Here is a 14,567-nt window from a genome sequence, read left to right on the forward strand (position 1 = left end):
AGAAACATATATAACTAATGGTCATGCAGTGACACAAAATCTAATCAATGTCACAGTATAAAGCTATTATGTTTTAAGACATTAAATTCCCTCAGTTGCAAATTTAAATGAAAATTATGGAAATGGTGCAGAGTTTGTTTACTTGATGCATCTGGAGGAAAAGAGGAATGACATATATATGGACCTTACAAATACAACATCCAAGGATTAACTAAACATAGGACTTAATTATGATCATAAAACTAGGAGATAATGGCCAATATCCTGACCACAGAGAATTTGTTCCCATAAAACTTATAACTTAACATTCTAGAACATTGCATAATAAATTATATTTGATGATTTGGGGTGGATGTTTAAATATTGTCCAACTAAATAAAAATGAAAATAGAACAGCAAGATGGATGAAAGATACAATAATCTGTTAAAATGTAAAGATTTTTATATACATTATCTTATCTGATCATCATAAAAGATCTAAGTAGTTGTGTCAAAGATTACAATTCCCATTTTATAGATGACTCGAGGTTAAACAACTTCTTTCAAATTACACAGAGGGTCTGTAATATATGTCCTTAAGTAGAAGAGGTACTTGATATGAGAACTAATGATTTCAAATTCTATATTTTGTTATGGGAGAAACCATGATGGTTTTGATTGTTCAAGGAAGAAACCTATTCTAAGAATATGAGGATAGGAATTAGTGGTTTGGGTGAGAGGTTTGGGATAAGAAGAGAGGACTTAGAATAATTATTGGTAGTAATGGAAGGAGAACTAACTAAGGAGAGTTAAAAATAGTTAGTTGGTATTGATGAAATAAATGAAGTTATAAATCACAGAAAGAATTAGATGTACAAGAGGTTCACATTAGAAAATGGGTTGGATACCTAAGTTTTTTTAAATGTACATTTTAAGAAGTTCCCTTAAGTACTCTTAAAAGGGGTGAAAATACCTATTTGTTCAGGGATGATTTGAGATCCTAGGTCGAGAAAGAGCGATTACTTCGTTTCTCAATTCACAGTATACAACTCAAGTTAGAAATAGGTACCCCGCCAAGGGATAAGCGTTAGGGGTGGAAAGTTTGGGCCCCACTGTGAGCTGACACAAATGCTCCCTGCTGAGGTTTGCACTTACTGGGCGTGACCAGACCGTGGTTAGAATAAGCAGCCAAGAGTCTGCATCTGTGGAATACCTAGGGGCTGGCAGGCTGAGAGCCCAGCAAGGGAGCAGAGTCAGCATTTCCAAGTTCTGTCCCAGAGCAACACCATCCTCAGAACTACTTTCAGGTCTCAGAAACAGGAAGGACCATTGACTTATTTGGTTGGTTAGTTTTTCTCTGTTTATGTGGTTTTATCATCCTTCTCAATAGGCTGTTTTTACTTTATAAACATAAATCTGTCAATCCTGTTTACTTCTCTTGTTTGCTTACTTCTTGTTTGTCTTTAGATAGTTTAGAGTAAGACTTGGAACTCCTCCTTAGTAACCATGGAGGGCTGAATGTTTGACATATTGCTGGTCTCATCTGCCCGGTGGCCTTATTATTTCTGTAACTTTCTGGCTTTCTTGTTTTCTAATTCTCGTAAGTGTTGTTCTTTTCTTTTGTTATACTTTTTAAAATCTCCATTTATGTACACACAACTGTGTTTGTATGTGTAATGAAGGGTGGTATGGTATATAAAAATATATAAAAGGACTCATTAAAAATAAATTAAGAAATGTTTTGGTCCAGCCTAACCTCAGTGACCCCGATGAGTCACTACTTCCTAATGCTATTATTGAAATTTATTATCTCCCTAGTGTGCCCTTTCCTCCTTAAACCCTTTAAACCACCTGTCATTTAAGATTTCAATGGCTTCTCCCTGAGAAACTTTTCTTTCCCTTTTCCCCAGATATTTCCTCTTTGTTCCCTTGTGCCCTTGGTTTAGGAATTTGTCTCTATTTCAGTGATTATTTTATTTCCATATTTATTTAGGTCAGTCTCTAGAAGGAGATTGTAAGTCCCTGGACAGCAGAGAAAGAGGTTAAAATTTCTGTCCCTCCTGTCAGTAGAGTAAAGTGGCAATTTTGTAAATGTTTGATTTAACAACAAAAGAAAACAACCTGGTAAGTGTAAGTTGCCCAATGTATAAATCCAGAATCTTGATGGAACTTTTGTTGTTAAACAAAGACTTGATGAGTACTTTCTAGGCTCTGTGCTAATTGCTAGTCACAAAAATGGGGAGAAAATTTAGAAATGATTTTCATTGAGAATAGATATTTGAGGGCCTTGACTATAACACCAGATAAAATTTCACTAGTAACATTGTGTAAAAGAAGTTATAGCTGGAAATAAAATGGAATTTCCATACTTAGTACTATAATATGAAATATGCCTTTCTGTGCAAAATAAGTACTGTTGCAGGTAGTGTTATTGTATAGAAGAAAATAAAAACATGCATTCAGAATAGCTGGATTTGAGTCTCTATTCCAACACTTACAAGTTGTGTGACGTGAAGAAAAAATTCACCTATTCTCATGTTTATCTTGGTTTTCCCATCTGCAAAATAAGGAAAATGATTATTTACATAGGATTGTTGTGAGGATTAAGTGAAATCATACACATACACACAATTTGTATATACGTACATATATACACATACACATATATCCACAAACTTGTATGAATCATATTGTGCCTTACAAATGTAAACTTTTGTTATTACTCTACGATATTCTGATTTTGTTTTAAATTATCAGACTTCGCTATGATTTCATTTTGTCCTAATAGCTTTGTGGATTCAGTACTCACTGATCTCAAAATATCAATTCAGGGCACATGGCTACCTCAGATCTAGGACAGTGTTTGATTTAACCCATAGCTCTCGCTGAGATTTAGACCTAATGTAAGTGGAGAAAGCTGAATAGGGCTATGGAAACAAATTCTCAAAGAACTTCAGTGATAAATAAAACACCAAGAAAAATAGAGGCTCACCAGTGAAATATGTGCAAATAATAAGTAACTTTGCCCTACTTCTTGCTGAAAGACGTGTGAAATAGAACCCTGTACAGAGAAGCGATTCACCTCTGACCTTTTTTTTTTGCAGTTCACAGGCATTTTAATTCAACCCTGAGTCACAGAGTAAACACACTGCAAGAATATATATACAGTTTGCATCAAATAAGCTGTATCAGCATTGTGGTTTGGAAGACCTACTCCTGCCAGATGGAAGTCAGCCATGAATATGAAGGTATGGGTTTCCAGGAAACAGGGCAAAGACTACACAGATGCTAGCATCCTGCTGCTAACGAGGGCATGGAGCAAGATTGAAGATTAATCTGAGAGGCAATGAAGAGAAATACACACAGTAAAAAAGGTAAGATACAGAAATCAATTTCAGAAAAAGCAACTAAAAAGAACCAGAATGGAGTCATCTTATGGATGGGTAATTGGTAAATGCATATCATCTACCTTTCTAGATCAGGGACATCTTTCTTCTGTTCTTTTTTCCTTTTTGTATTTTCATATGGCCTTTATACATTTCTTAGAAAATCCTCTTTGGAAATTGACAATTCATGAATTGTTAATTCTATTTCATTGATGAGGAAATTTAAAATGCCTAGAGTTTAAATTATTTTTTGAAGTCTTTAAAAAGCTTCTTATTGGCAAAGCCAACATAACTGTCTCTGCCTTTATACCTGCGTGTTGTCTGCCTCCTCACATAATGGTTTTGGGGAGTTTTCTGTTTGCTTGTTTGTTTTTACTTTTTTTTGTATTCTCTCCTGTGCATTTCCACTGAATTTTCTCCTGACTTTCCCTGGCTCCCTATCCAACATTTCAGCTTCCTGTTGGATCTGCTCGGCCCTGCCTAGAACTACCTCCTATAGATTCCACTCCAATTATAGTTACATGTCCCAAAAGACACACAAATCTCAGTGAGCTATTTCACAGCAGCTAAAGTGTTTAGAAAGCCAAATTGGTGAACACATTGATTTACAAGGGGAAAATGCTATGCTGACTCATAACACTTGGCCTGTGAATTGGGGGCCTTTTCTCTGAGAAATGAAACAACTTTTGCAGTTCAGAGGCTGACACATCTTTCTCAGAAGTTACTGGAACATGAAGAGGAGGCCATTATCTATAGTCATATTGTCATAACCTTGTTTTTCACTTAGGATAAATTTCTGAACTTCTTTGTTATTATTCCCACCAGAGTTGCATGCCAAGGATTTCAACATTGAACTGACATGTATACTAGGTGAGGCTAAGAAACTTTAGACATGGCTCTTGTTAAGAAGAGGATAGAAATTCCTCTGATTTAAAACAAGATTGTAAAATACTAGGAATACATTGAGTCAAATTCTCAAAAATATGTTTACCATCAAAGAAGTACAGATTAAAACAAAGTGTAAAGGGAATTATTTGGCTAGAAAATAAGCAAGAATTAAAAACAATGTTAATGTGAATGAAGATGTAGATTATAAGAAATGGTCTCCAGTTGTTTCTAGCAGAAAATAAATATATTTAAATGATATTAGACTATCCAGCTTTAGATTCTAATACATTCTGCAACATGGATGAACCTTGAAAATATTATGCTAAGTGAAACAAGCCAGCTTCATGAAAGAAAAAAAAAAGACTGTATAATCCCACTTATATTAAGGGTAGTCATGCCTTGGAGATAAATCAGGTTTGGTTACAGACCACCCCAATAAGGCGAATCCCACAATAAAGAGAGTAAAATGAATTTTTTGGTTTCCTATTGCATACAAAAGTTATGTTTACAGTATACTGTAGCCTATTAAGTGTGCAATAGCATATGTTTGAAAAGAAAGTACATACCTTAAAGCACTTTATTGCTAAAAAATGCCAATCATCATCTGAGATTTCAGTGAGTTGTAATCTTTTGCTAGTAGAAGGTCTTGCCTCAATGTTGATGGCTGCTGACTGACCGGAGTTGGTGGCTGAAGATGGGGTTGGCTGTGGCAATTTCTTAAAATAAAACAACAATGAAGTTTGCTGCACCAATTGACTTTTCCTTTGATGAATGATTTCTCTGTATCATGCGATGCTGTTTATTAGCATTTTATCCACAGCAGAACTTCTTTTGAAATTGGAGTCCCTCCTCTCAAACTCTATGGCTGCTTTATCAATTAAGTTTGTGTAATATGCTAAGTCCTTTGTTGTCATTTCAACAGTTTTCACAGCGTCTTCACCAGGAGTAGTTTCCATCTCAAGAAACCACATTCTTTGCACATTCGTAAGAAGCAACTCCTCATCCACTAATGTTTCATCCTGAGACTGCAGCAACTAGCCACATCTAGTTCTCTCACTATTTCCACCACATCTGCAGTTATTTCTTCCTCTGAAGTCTTAAACTCTTCAAAGTCATCCATGAGGGTTGGAATTAACTTGTTCCAAACTCCTGCCAATGTTGGCCTTTTGATTTCCTCCCATGAATCACAAATATGCTTAATAGCATCTAGAATGATGAATCCTTTCCAGAAGATTTTCAATGGACTTTTCCTACATTCATCAGAGAAATCATTATCTATGGTAGATATAACCTTACTGTAAGTGTGCGGGGAAATCTCTGGGCAAAGTACCTTTGAAATGGAAATCAGTCAAAGGGAGAAATAAAGTGGAAGAAACCCATTTATTTCTTACAAGGAGTCGTCCACTTCTGCTCTCTGGTGTCTCTAGTAACCCAGCCTCAGAAGAAGAGACCCCACCCAGCCTGTCTGGTCTAAATATGCTCTGCTGGCCCTTGTAATTACCTATTGATATGGAGATGGACTATGTCTCTCCACCCCTTGGGAACACCTATTGATATGGAGATGCACTAAGGCCAGGAGATTCTGGAAATATTGCAATTTTACCCACACTTACAAAGTGTATTTCTTAAACAAGAAGACTTGAGAAGTGATATACATTTTTGATCCAGGAACTGCAGAATGGATGTTGTGTTAACAACATTCATGAAAACAACATTCATGGCTATCAGAGATGAGTTGGAAACCTCCATCAGGGCTTTAGGATGACCAGATGCTTTGTTGACAAGAAGTAATATTTTGAAAGTAATCTTTTTTTTTTCTAAGCAGTAGTTCTCAAAAGTGGGCTTACAATATTCAGTAAATCATGTTGTCAACATATGTGCTATATCACCCAGGCTCTGTTGTTCCATTCAGAAAGCATAGATAGAGTAGATTTGGCATAATTCTCAAGAGCCCTTGGATTTGGGGAATGGGATGAACATTGGCTTCAACTTAAAATCACCAGCTGCATTAGCCCCTGACAAGAGAGTCAGCCTGTCCTTTGAGACTCTGAAGCCAGGCATTGACTTCTCTCTACCTGTGAAAGTCCTAGATGACCTCATCTTCCAATAGAAGGCTGTTTCATCTACCCTGAAAATCTGTTGTTCAGTGTAGCATGAATTACCTTTGCTAGATTTTCTGGATGACTTGATGATGCTTCCGCATCGGCACCTGCTGCTTCACCTGCACTTCTCTGCTCTGGTGACGGCTTCTTTCCTTCTACCTCATGGACCAACCTCTGCCTCCTTCCAACTTTTCTTGTTTAGTTTCCTCCCCTTCAACCTTTATAGAATTGAAGAGAGTTTGGGCCTTGCCCTGGATTAGGTTTTGGCTTCAGGGAATGTGGTGGCTGGTTTGATTCTATCCAGACCACTCAGATTTTCTCCATATCACTATAATAAGGCTGTTTCCCTTTCTTATCATTTGTGGGTTTACTGGAATAGCACTTTTAATTTCCTCCAAGTACTTTTCCTTTGCTTTACAATTTGGCAAAAAATTTGGTGCAAGAGGCATAGCTTTTGGCCTATCTCTGCTTTCACTAAGTTAATAATTTCTAGCTTTTGACTAAAAGTGAGAGAAGTGTGACTCTTCCTTCATTTAAACACAGAGGGGCTATTATTGGATTATAATGGATTATTAATAGCTCTGTCTCAGGTAATAGGGAGGCCTGAGGAGAGGGAGAGAGATGGGGGGGTGGCTGGTTAGTGGAAGAGTCAGAGCACACACAACAGTTACTAAGTTTGCCGTCTTACATGGCGCAGTTCATAAAATCTTACATTTGACCCAAGAGTAACATCAAATGACATAACAAATACAATAATAATAATGAAAAAGTTTGAAATGCTTTGAGAATTACCAAAATGTGACACAGAGACACAAAGTGAGCAAATGTTGTTGGAAAAAATGGTATCAACAGACTTGTTCAAGCAGTTGCCACAGACCTTCAATTTGTAAAGAACACATTATTTGCAAAGCATAAATTTAAAGCACACTTTATTAAAATGAGGTATGCCTGTACATACAGCAGGCAAATTCATATGGACAGAAGGTAGAATAGGGATTATCAGGGGCTGGGGAAAGGAGTAATGGGCAGTTATTTAATGGGTACAGAGATTCTGTTCAGGTAACTAACAAGTTCTGAAAACGGGTAGTGGTGATGATTGCACAATGTTGTTAATTTACTTAATGCCACAGGACTGTAAATTTGAAATTAGCTTAAATGTAAGTCTTTTGTAATTATATATATTTTAAAAATCCAGATAACCAGATTTTCCCCCCAGATTTTAAAATGGGCGAAAGGCCTTAGTAAACATCCTTCCAAAGAAGACATACATATGGCCAATAGACACATGAAAAGGTGTTGGTCATCACTAATTATTAAGGAAATGCAAATCAAGCTACAGTGAGACATCACCTCACACCCGTTAGAATGGTTATAATAAAGAACAGAGAAAATGAGAGTTGACAAGAATGTGGAGAAAAGGGAACCCATGTGTACTGTTGGTAGGAATGTAAATTGATGCAGCCACAACAGAAAACAGCATGGAGCTCCCTCAAAAAATTACAAATAAGACTATAACATGATCCCCAAATCCCACTTCTGGATATCTATCTAAAGGAATTGAAATCAGGATCTTGAAGAGATATCTTCAATCCCACATTCATTACTACCCTATTCACAATTCTCAAAATATAGAAACAAGGTAAATGTCTACCATTGGATGAATGGATTTTTAAAAATGTGGTATATACATACAATGGAATATCAGTCAGTCTTAAAAAAGGAAGGAAATCCTGTTACATACAACCACATGGTTAAACCTGGAGAACACTATGTTAAGTGAAATAAGCCAATCATAGAAGGACAAATATCACTTGATTCCATTTATATAAGGTATCTAAGATAGTCAAACTCATTGAAGCAAAGTATAGAATTGTGGTTGACGCGTTGGGAAGGGAAAATGGGAAGTTGTTAATCAACAGGCATAAACTATCAATTATGCAAGATGACTATGATCTAGAGATGATATGTACAACACTGTGCCTATAGATAAGAGGACTGTACAGTTTACAATCTGTAAAGATGGTAGATTTCACCAATATGCTAGTGTACCAAAGTTCTTTAGCTCAAGAGATGGATTTTATCATCAAATATATAAAATGTGAGAATATTATGTGCCAAGATAGAACTTTTAAAATAAAAAGGTGGTAAGACAAGTGAAAAATAGCAATGTAACACCTATGAAACATTGTGTCTATGAAAGACTGGAAGCAGAGAACTCCAGGGGCTGAAGAAGGATGTACTTCTAAAAACAGTTACTTTTAGAAACACTAATAAAGTTTAGACAGAATTTACTTTGTTCATTTAAACTGAAAAGTAAAATTCTGAAAACAAAAGGCAAAAACAATTCATTGGCAGGCCTTTATAATACTAATGTGAGATAGGAAAAAGAGAATGTTAATAAGAAAATAGAAGAAACAATTATAAATTGCCTCAAAAGTAGCAAAAAGGAGGGTTGACAGGATAGAGCATAGTCAAAAATTTGGAAGATAAACTTGGGGAATTCCCCAGAAATACTAAGTAGATAGGCAAGCAAAAGTGAGACAGAACGTGATACATGAGAAGATTGGATACTAAAGATCTCGAGCAGATAATCGGTACTTCTAAAAAGGAGAGAAAAATAAATGAAAGAGAATATATAGAGAAAGACAGGGAAAAGGTTTGCAGTGATGGAAGTTCTGTTAAGTACAGTGGTTAATTCTGCCTAAACCTGTCTGGAATATTTGAAACATTTGATATCTACCTGCCTTGTAGTAGTTGTCTATTGCAGCATAACAAATTTTCCCAACTCATAGCAGCTTAAAAGAACACATATTGACTATGTCACAGTTCCTGTGTTTGCAGAAACTGGGTAAAACTTAACTTGAGTCTTCTTCAGTTTCTCTCACACAGTTTCACTCTCCCATGTCCACTGGGACAGGAAATGCTTCCAAACTCATTATTGCCGGCAGAATTAGTTCCTGAAGGGGCACTGGACTGAAGGGCTTAGTTCCTCACTGGCTATTGGCCAGAGGCCACCTTCAATTCCTTATCACATAAGTGTCATTATTACCAACTTAAATAATAATGTAACTCTACCCTTTCCATAATTTCTGATTGCAACTAAAATTTGCTTTCTTTCTCATGCAAACTTCAGTATTTCATACAAAGTTAAAGGTATTCCCAAAATTCATATAAGCAGTAACTTGGTGAGGTGCTGAGGAGTATTCCAAGAAATCCTGTGGCATTCCAGTTGTAGAGCACCTGCAAAAGACTGTAGTCTAATCTTTTTTTAAGTAGAGAAGGTAGAAATAACTAATTATAAAAATAGGCTTTGGTGGCATACCTGAGATGGTTAAATATCATGTGTCTGGAATTCCCTTAAAGGTAGTAAATTGCAGATCTAGTTTGGAAAGAGGACTGTGAATTCAAAGCCTGCTTTAAGCCATCTAAATTTGCTTTACAATTCAGTTCAATGCGAAACAAAATCTTGAGGTAAGAGAGTGGTTTTCCTTTGTCCTCAAGACATCTGTCTCCATAAGGGGCCTGAGTTTTCTCTTCCTCAGGGATCCAGTGCCATGATTTCAGAATCTACAGGAATATTCAGATGCTACTTCCGGAGAACACGTTTTTTTCTAGCTTAGGTGATATAGGTAGTTAATTGAAAATTCATGGCTTCAATATTTCCATTTCATCATTATTAAAAAGAATGAGACAGGGACAGGAATTAAAACACAGAAACAAACAAAAACAGAGCAAAGATTCATAGGCCCATTACAAATACGATTGGCCTTACTGGAAATAGGGATTTATTTTGAGTTAGGGCGGGGTCTTCCAAAACCCCGCACTGCAGATAGAGCTATAGTTCCTAATATGTTCTCGAGTCAACTCCCACATAGACAGAAAGACTGCTACCATGAGAGAGGTTTGATATATCACTTTGGGTTTGCTGGGCATTGAGCTTTACTTTAAAGGGTTGAGTGAATTATCTAGAAACTCACACTGCAAAGGCTGATGAACTTCTTGTGGGCAAGTCCCTGGTGGAAAGGAAGACTTAGAGAGGCTAGGTGCTAAAAATGGGGCAGGTATAAAAAACATATTGATAATAATGGCATAGAATGCCAGTGCCCTAATAATGAAGCCATCTACTTTACTTGTTAGGATGACATTTTTTGTTGCAAGTAAAGAGAAAACCTAACTCAAAATAGCTTAAATAGTAAGAAAATTTTATTGATCACACAATAAGAAGTCTCAACAAAATGTGAGGGGACTCCAGCAGTTATCAGTCTACCATTTCAATAATTTCATTAAAAGAACAATTTTTATTCTTCCTATCTTTCTACTCTATCTTATTCAGCCCATCAGTCTTGCCCTCAGATTTACAGCATGGCTGCAACAATACCAGATAGAATATCCAGATGCCAACATCCTGAAAAAGGAGAAGGTTATCTATCTTTCCTAGAAATTCCCCAGTATATATCCTCTGTTGCCGCATTGGCAAAAAAACCCCAGAGGTGGGGGTTGTTATAAACTCAGCTCCAAAATAACTACTGGTAAGGGAAATGGGATTATTTTGATTGATTTAGGTGATTGAGATTTATCTGTGAGGTAGAGTTAGGATTGTCTTTTCTAAAATATGGACAGCTGAACAAAACGGGGGTTCTGAAAGCAAGAAAGAATGTGGGTTTTTTTTTTTTTGGTAGGCAACCAAAAATGTTTGCTCCATTACCAGTCAACTAAGCTGATGGTTGCTATGAGCAATGTGATTCTAGGGTTGACAAACCATTTGATTACTTTTAAAAAGCTGGAAATCTGGATGTTTATGCAAGATGTCCCGATTTTTAAATATTGGCAATAAATTCAAAACATTTAAAAATACTTTGTGGCCAAAATCATTCAGGCCAAGTAAAATAAATCTGCAGTCCAGTAATGTCCTGCAGGCCACCAGTCAACAACCTCTGATTTATGTTATAATTAATTCAGCTAAAACTTTCTCTACTTAGAAAGCAAAATTTACTTTAACTTTGCCAGTAACTGAATTATACAGATTTCTATGAAAAAAATTATAATTAGCAAAAGTTTTATTCAAATACTAAATGGCACAAGGATCATGGACAATAATGTAGGAAAGTGATATGTATATCAGAGAATGTTTATATAATTTTCTCCTTAACTGAGGGTTCTAATTTGACAGGTTAATGGTTAGAACAACCAAGATGGTGCTAGTCATCTAATAATGAATGTAAAATTTTTTCCCATCCCTCCATTTCCTGTGACTTCTTATTTTTGTTTTCATTAGAGGGTAAATTAATTCCTACGAAAATGAAAAAAAAAAATCAAGGTGTGCACAACATTTGAACAAACATTTGTCACCATTATAGTAAAAAAAAGAAGGGGGGCATGGCTAGGAAAATCATCTAATTAGGGATTTCAGTTTCATAGCTGTTTCTTTAGAATCATCTTCCTCCCCATGAGTATGGAGAATAGAAAATTTAAATTCATAGATTCTCAAAAGTACGTCTCTCCTGGAAAATTATGTTTAATTTCTTCAAAGTATAACGTGAATCGAAAAATGTTATCCTCCTTAGGTATCAAGAGCAAATAATAGTGAGAAAGTAAGTGTATTTCTCATCCATCCAGATTGTCCAATCTTCCAAGCTGGTCATTTACCCATCAATCCTTGCTTAGCCATTGCTTCAGACATTTGGGTTGGAGCCCTAAAAAAGACAAAACTCTTCAATGATAAACTTTTTTCAAAAAAATGTAGATATCCTATCAATTTGAACTGTTAAAAAATTAAAATCAAGTCTCTCTAGTCACAGTTTGTATTTTAGAGGTTATCTGATACATCGTGGTGAAGGAGCAGCAACGTGGGAGGGTAGAGAAAGGGGAGAAAATCGCCCTGGGATCCAAATATCCATCTGCTTATTAGGGTGCAGGCTCAGAAGAGTTGGGAGATCCTGGTACTTATGCTATGGTAAAGTTCCTCCATCCCACCCTCTCTGAGGAATATTTCTGCGGAAATGAAGAATTTGGGGATGATCATCACTTTCTAGCTAAGACCTTTCCATCGGCCTCATCTTGGTCATTCGCCAAAATAACAAGGAAGACGTACGCTAGTGCCCGTCCAGCAGGCACACAGCTGTTGCTCTTGATGAACTTCTTCAAGGAAGACCTGGCAGCCTCTCTCCTCAATTCTAGGGGTGCGCTACGTTATTATAATAGTTGGGCTTACATCTCTTACCTCTGGGGCAGACGTGGGCTTATCCATAAAAACAGTAGAGGGAAGAGCATTTGTGTCTTGATGCTGTAGTAGGGACCAAATAATAGGTCATTAAAAGTGTTAAGCATTTCCCATCTTAGCTACATTTATTTCCTTATTTAAATCATGTCTTGCCTCCTCATCACTCATGTAAATTCTACCCAAATCTCAGGGTCTAGTTCAAATTCCAACTATGTAGTCAATGGATCTTCCCCCCACTTTAACAACTGTGATCCCCTTCACTTCCCCCTGACCATATTCTTCTTGTTTGTATTACCCACTTTGGCACAAATAATACGTGAGGAATTCAGCGGCCTGTAGGTATATGACTTGCTTTTCCACCCAAAGTGTAAACAGACTTAAAAAATGGCCTTAAATGTTAATTCTTTCTTATTTACTGACCACAAAGTCCCAAGTATAAGCAGAAGAGAATGAGGAAACATGCTCAGTAACTGAGTGGATGAACTCCTCCTTTTACTTGATGAACACCTGCCTTGTATTCCAGGTTTGCCTTTACGTGGTCTGTTTTCATACCCTACCACCTACAGAAAGCCCTAATTCAGGTCTTTCTATCTATAATAAATAAGAAAGTAAAATATAATTTGAAAGAAAATTTTATATTGTCTAAAATGAGCATGTAGAAGCCACCCTTTGAAGGAGATGGTTTACCTCATACAGCAGAACTATTATTTCTTCACAATTATATAACCATAGACCTATTTTTTAATAATAAAAAATTAATACCCATACTAATTTATAGATAGTAAATAGGTCTTGCTTTCTTAGATATACCTCTGTGCCATGACATCTCAGGAAAGCCTAGGGAATACATATCCTGATAAAGAACTCATACATTCAGAGACACAAGTCACATGGGGCATTAGAGACATTTTAAAAATCACCAGTGACCATCTGATACTTACAAGGAAAGAGGAAGATGATACAAACGTAGGAATCGGTGGTGGTGGAAAATCTGGCTTCGTATTTAGCTAGTAAGAAGGTAAAACATTTTAATTCAAAGGTGGGGCCTTGAAAACAGGGGTGCTTATGGAAAGGCTTAAATCATTTTCAGAAATGGAGAACTTATGACCCTACTCATGAGAATACTCTAAACTGAAAGCTCAATTGCTTTCATTTAGGGGTAGACGTACAATTCAGAATAAACCTAATGCCAGCAGACAAACAATGGAGAGGGCACTCTTTGAAGCAGATTGATACCTTTCCAGTAATGAGTTTTCAGCTTTTCAGACCTAGTAATTCAGGTTTAGGGGTAAATCAAGGAGAATAATTGGAGAGGCACACATTCTCACATTTTGGATTGTCAAAGAATTTTTGCAGGCAAATCTATATTTTATATTAACATTCACACAGATTCCAACCTCCTTCTGTGGAACTAACTGGGCATTGTGGATAATGTCTGTCAGCAGTATTTCCTTGAGGATAGACTGGAAGTGTTGTTTCAAAGTTGCTAACTCACAAAAGAATCTGGAGGCTCATTGCTCTCTACTGGCAGATCAGGTGCAGGAAGATTCATCTGATTCATCTAAAAAGAAAAACAAACCCAAAAAATTGTTAAATGAAACTATCCATTTCCAAGTTCAGCTTCCAAGTAAGCAGTCCTTCCCAGACAAGGGAGATCAGTACTAAGATGACTCCGAGAGAGTGGATGGGCCATCCCAGAGCTGCTGCATTCTGCTGCGTCCAGACCTAGTAGAAGGACTGGTAATTTCCACCAAAACCTTAATTAAAGGTTATACATATTCCATACATATTACATGTCTTTACTGGGAAAAGAGGAATAAGGAATCAACCCAGAGTGAGAGAGAGAGAAAGACATCTGGCATTTGCCATCCTTGTCCTGTTTACTCTCTTTGCATTTTGTGAACCCCACCAAAGCAGCCTCTCCAATCTAGGGAGACTCTTTTGCATTTAAGGAAAGGCAAAGGAGAAATTTCGAAATGTGTAGTTACAGAG

At 36.6% G+C, this 14,567-nt stretch overlaps 1 protein-coding gene and 1 long non-coding RNA gene across 4 annotated transcripts in view; one reads left to right on the plus strand and one right to left on the minus strand.

Annotated features, from left to right (window-relative positions):
* The first annotated feature begins 997 nt into the window (after positions 1-997).
* LOC118914346 (uncharacterized) overlaps positions 998-14,567 on the plus strand; it is a 69,798-nt gene continuing 56,228 nt past the window's right edge. Inside the window, exons 1-5 of one of the 3 annotated variants that reach the window (XR_008992134.1) lie at positions 998-1,324; positions 1,973-2,103; positions 3,084-3,353; positions 4,191-4,235; positions 5,176-5,287. This is a non-coding gene — a long non-coding RNA (uncharacterized LOC118914346). Of the gene's footprint in view, positions 1,325-1,972; positions 2,104-3,083; positions 3,354-4,190; positions 4,236-5,175; positions 5,288-14,567 lie in introns of those variants that run through there. The other 2 variants (XR_005025569.2, XR_005025571.2) reach the window with 2 other exon arrangements.
* Positions 7,700-14,567, minus strand: part of ADAM28 (ADAM metallopeptidase domain 28) — a 65,578-nt gene continuing 58,710 nt past the window's right edge. Inside the window, exons 21-24 of the mRNA XM_057486887.1 lie at positions 14,071-14,136; positions 13,517-13,582; positions 12,576-12,638; positions 7,700-12,048 (exon numbers count right to left, since the gene is read on the minus strand). Of these exons, the coding sequence (XP_057342870.1) occupies positions 12,028-12,048; positions 12,576-12,638; positions 13,517-13,582; positions 14,071-14,136 (216 nt within the window). The 3' untranslated portion in view covers positions 7,700-12,027. The remainder of the gene's footprint in view (positions 12,049-12,575; positions 12,639-13,516; positions 13,583-14,070; positions 14,137-14,567) is intronic.

This window comes from Manis pentadactyla, chromosome 1 (assembly GCF_030020395.1).
Source record: "Manis pentadactyla isolate mManPen7 chromosome 1, mManPen7.hap1, whole genome shotgun sequence".
NCBI lineage: Eukaryota > Metazoa > Chordata > Mammalia > Pholidota > Manidae > Manis > Manis pentadactyla.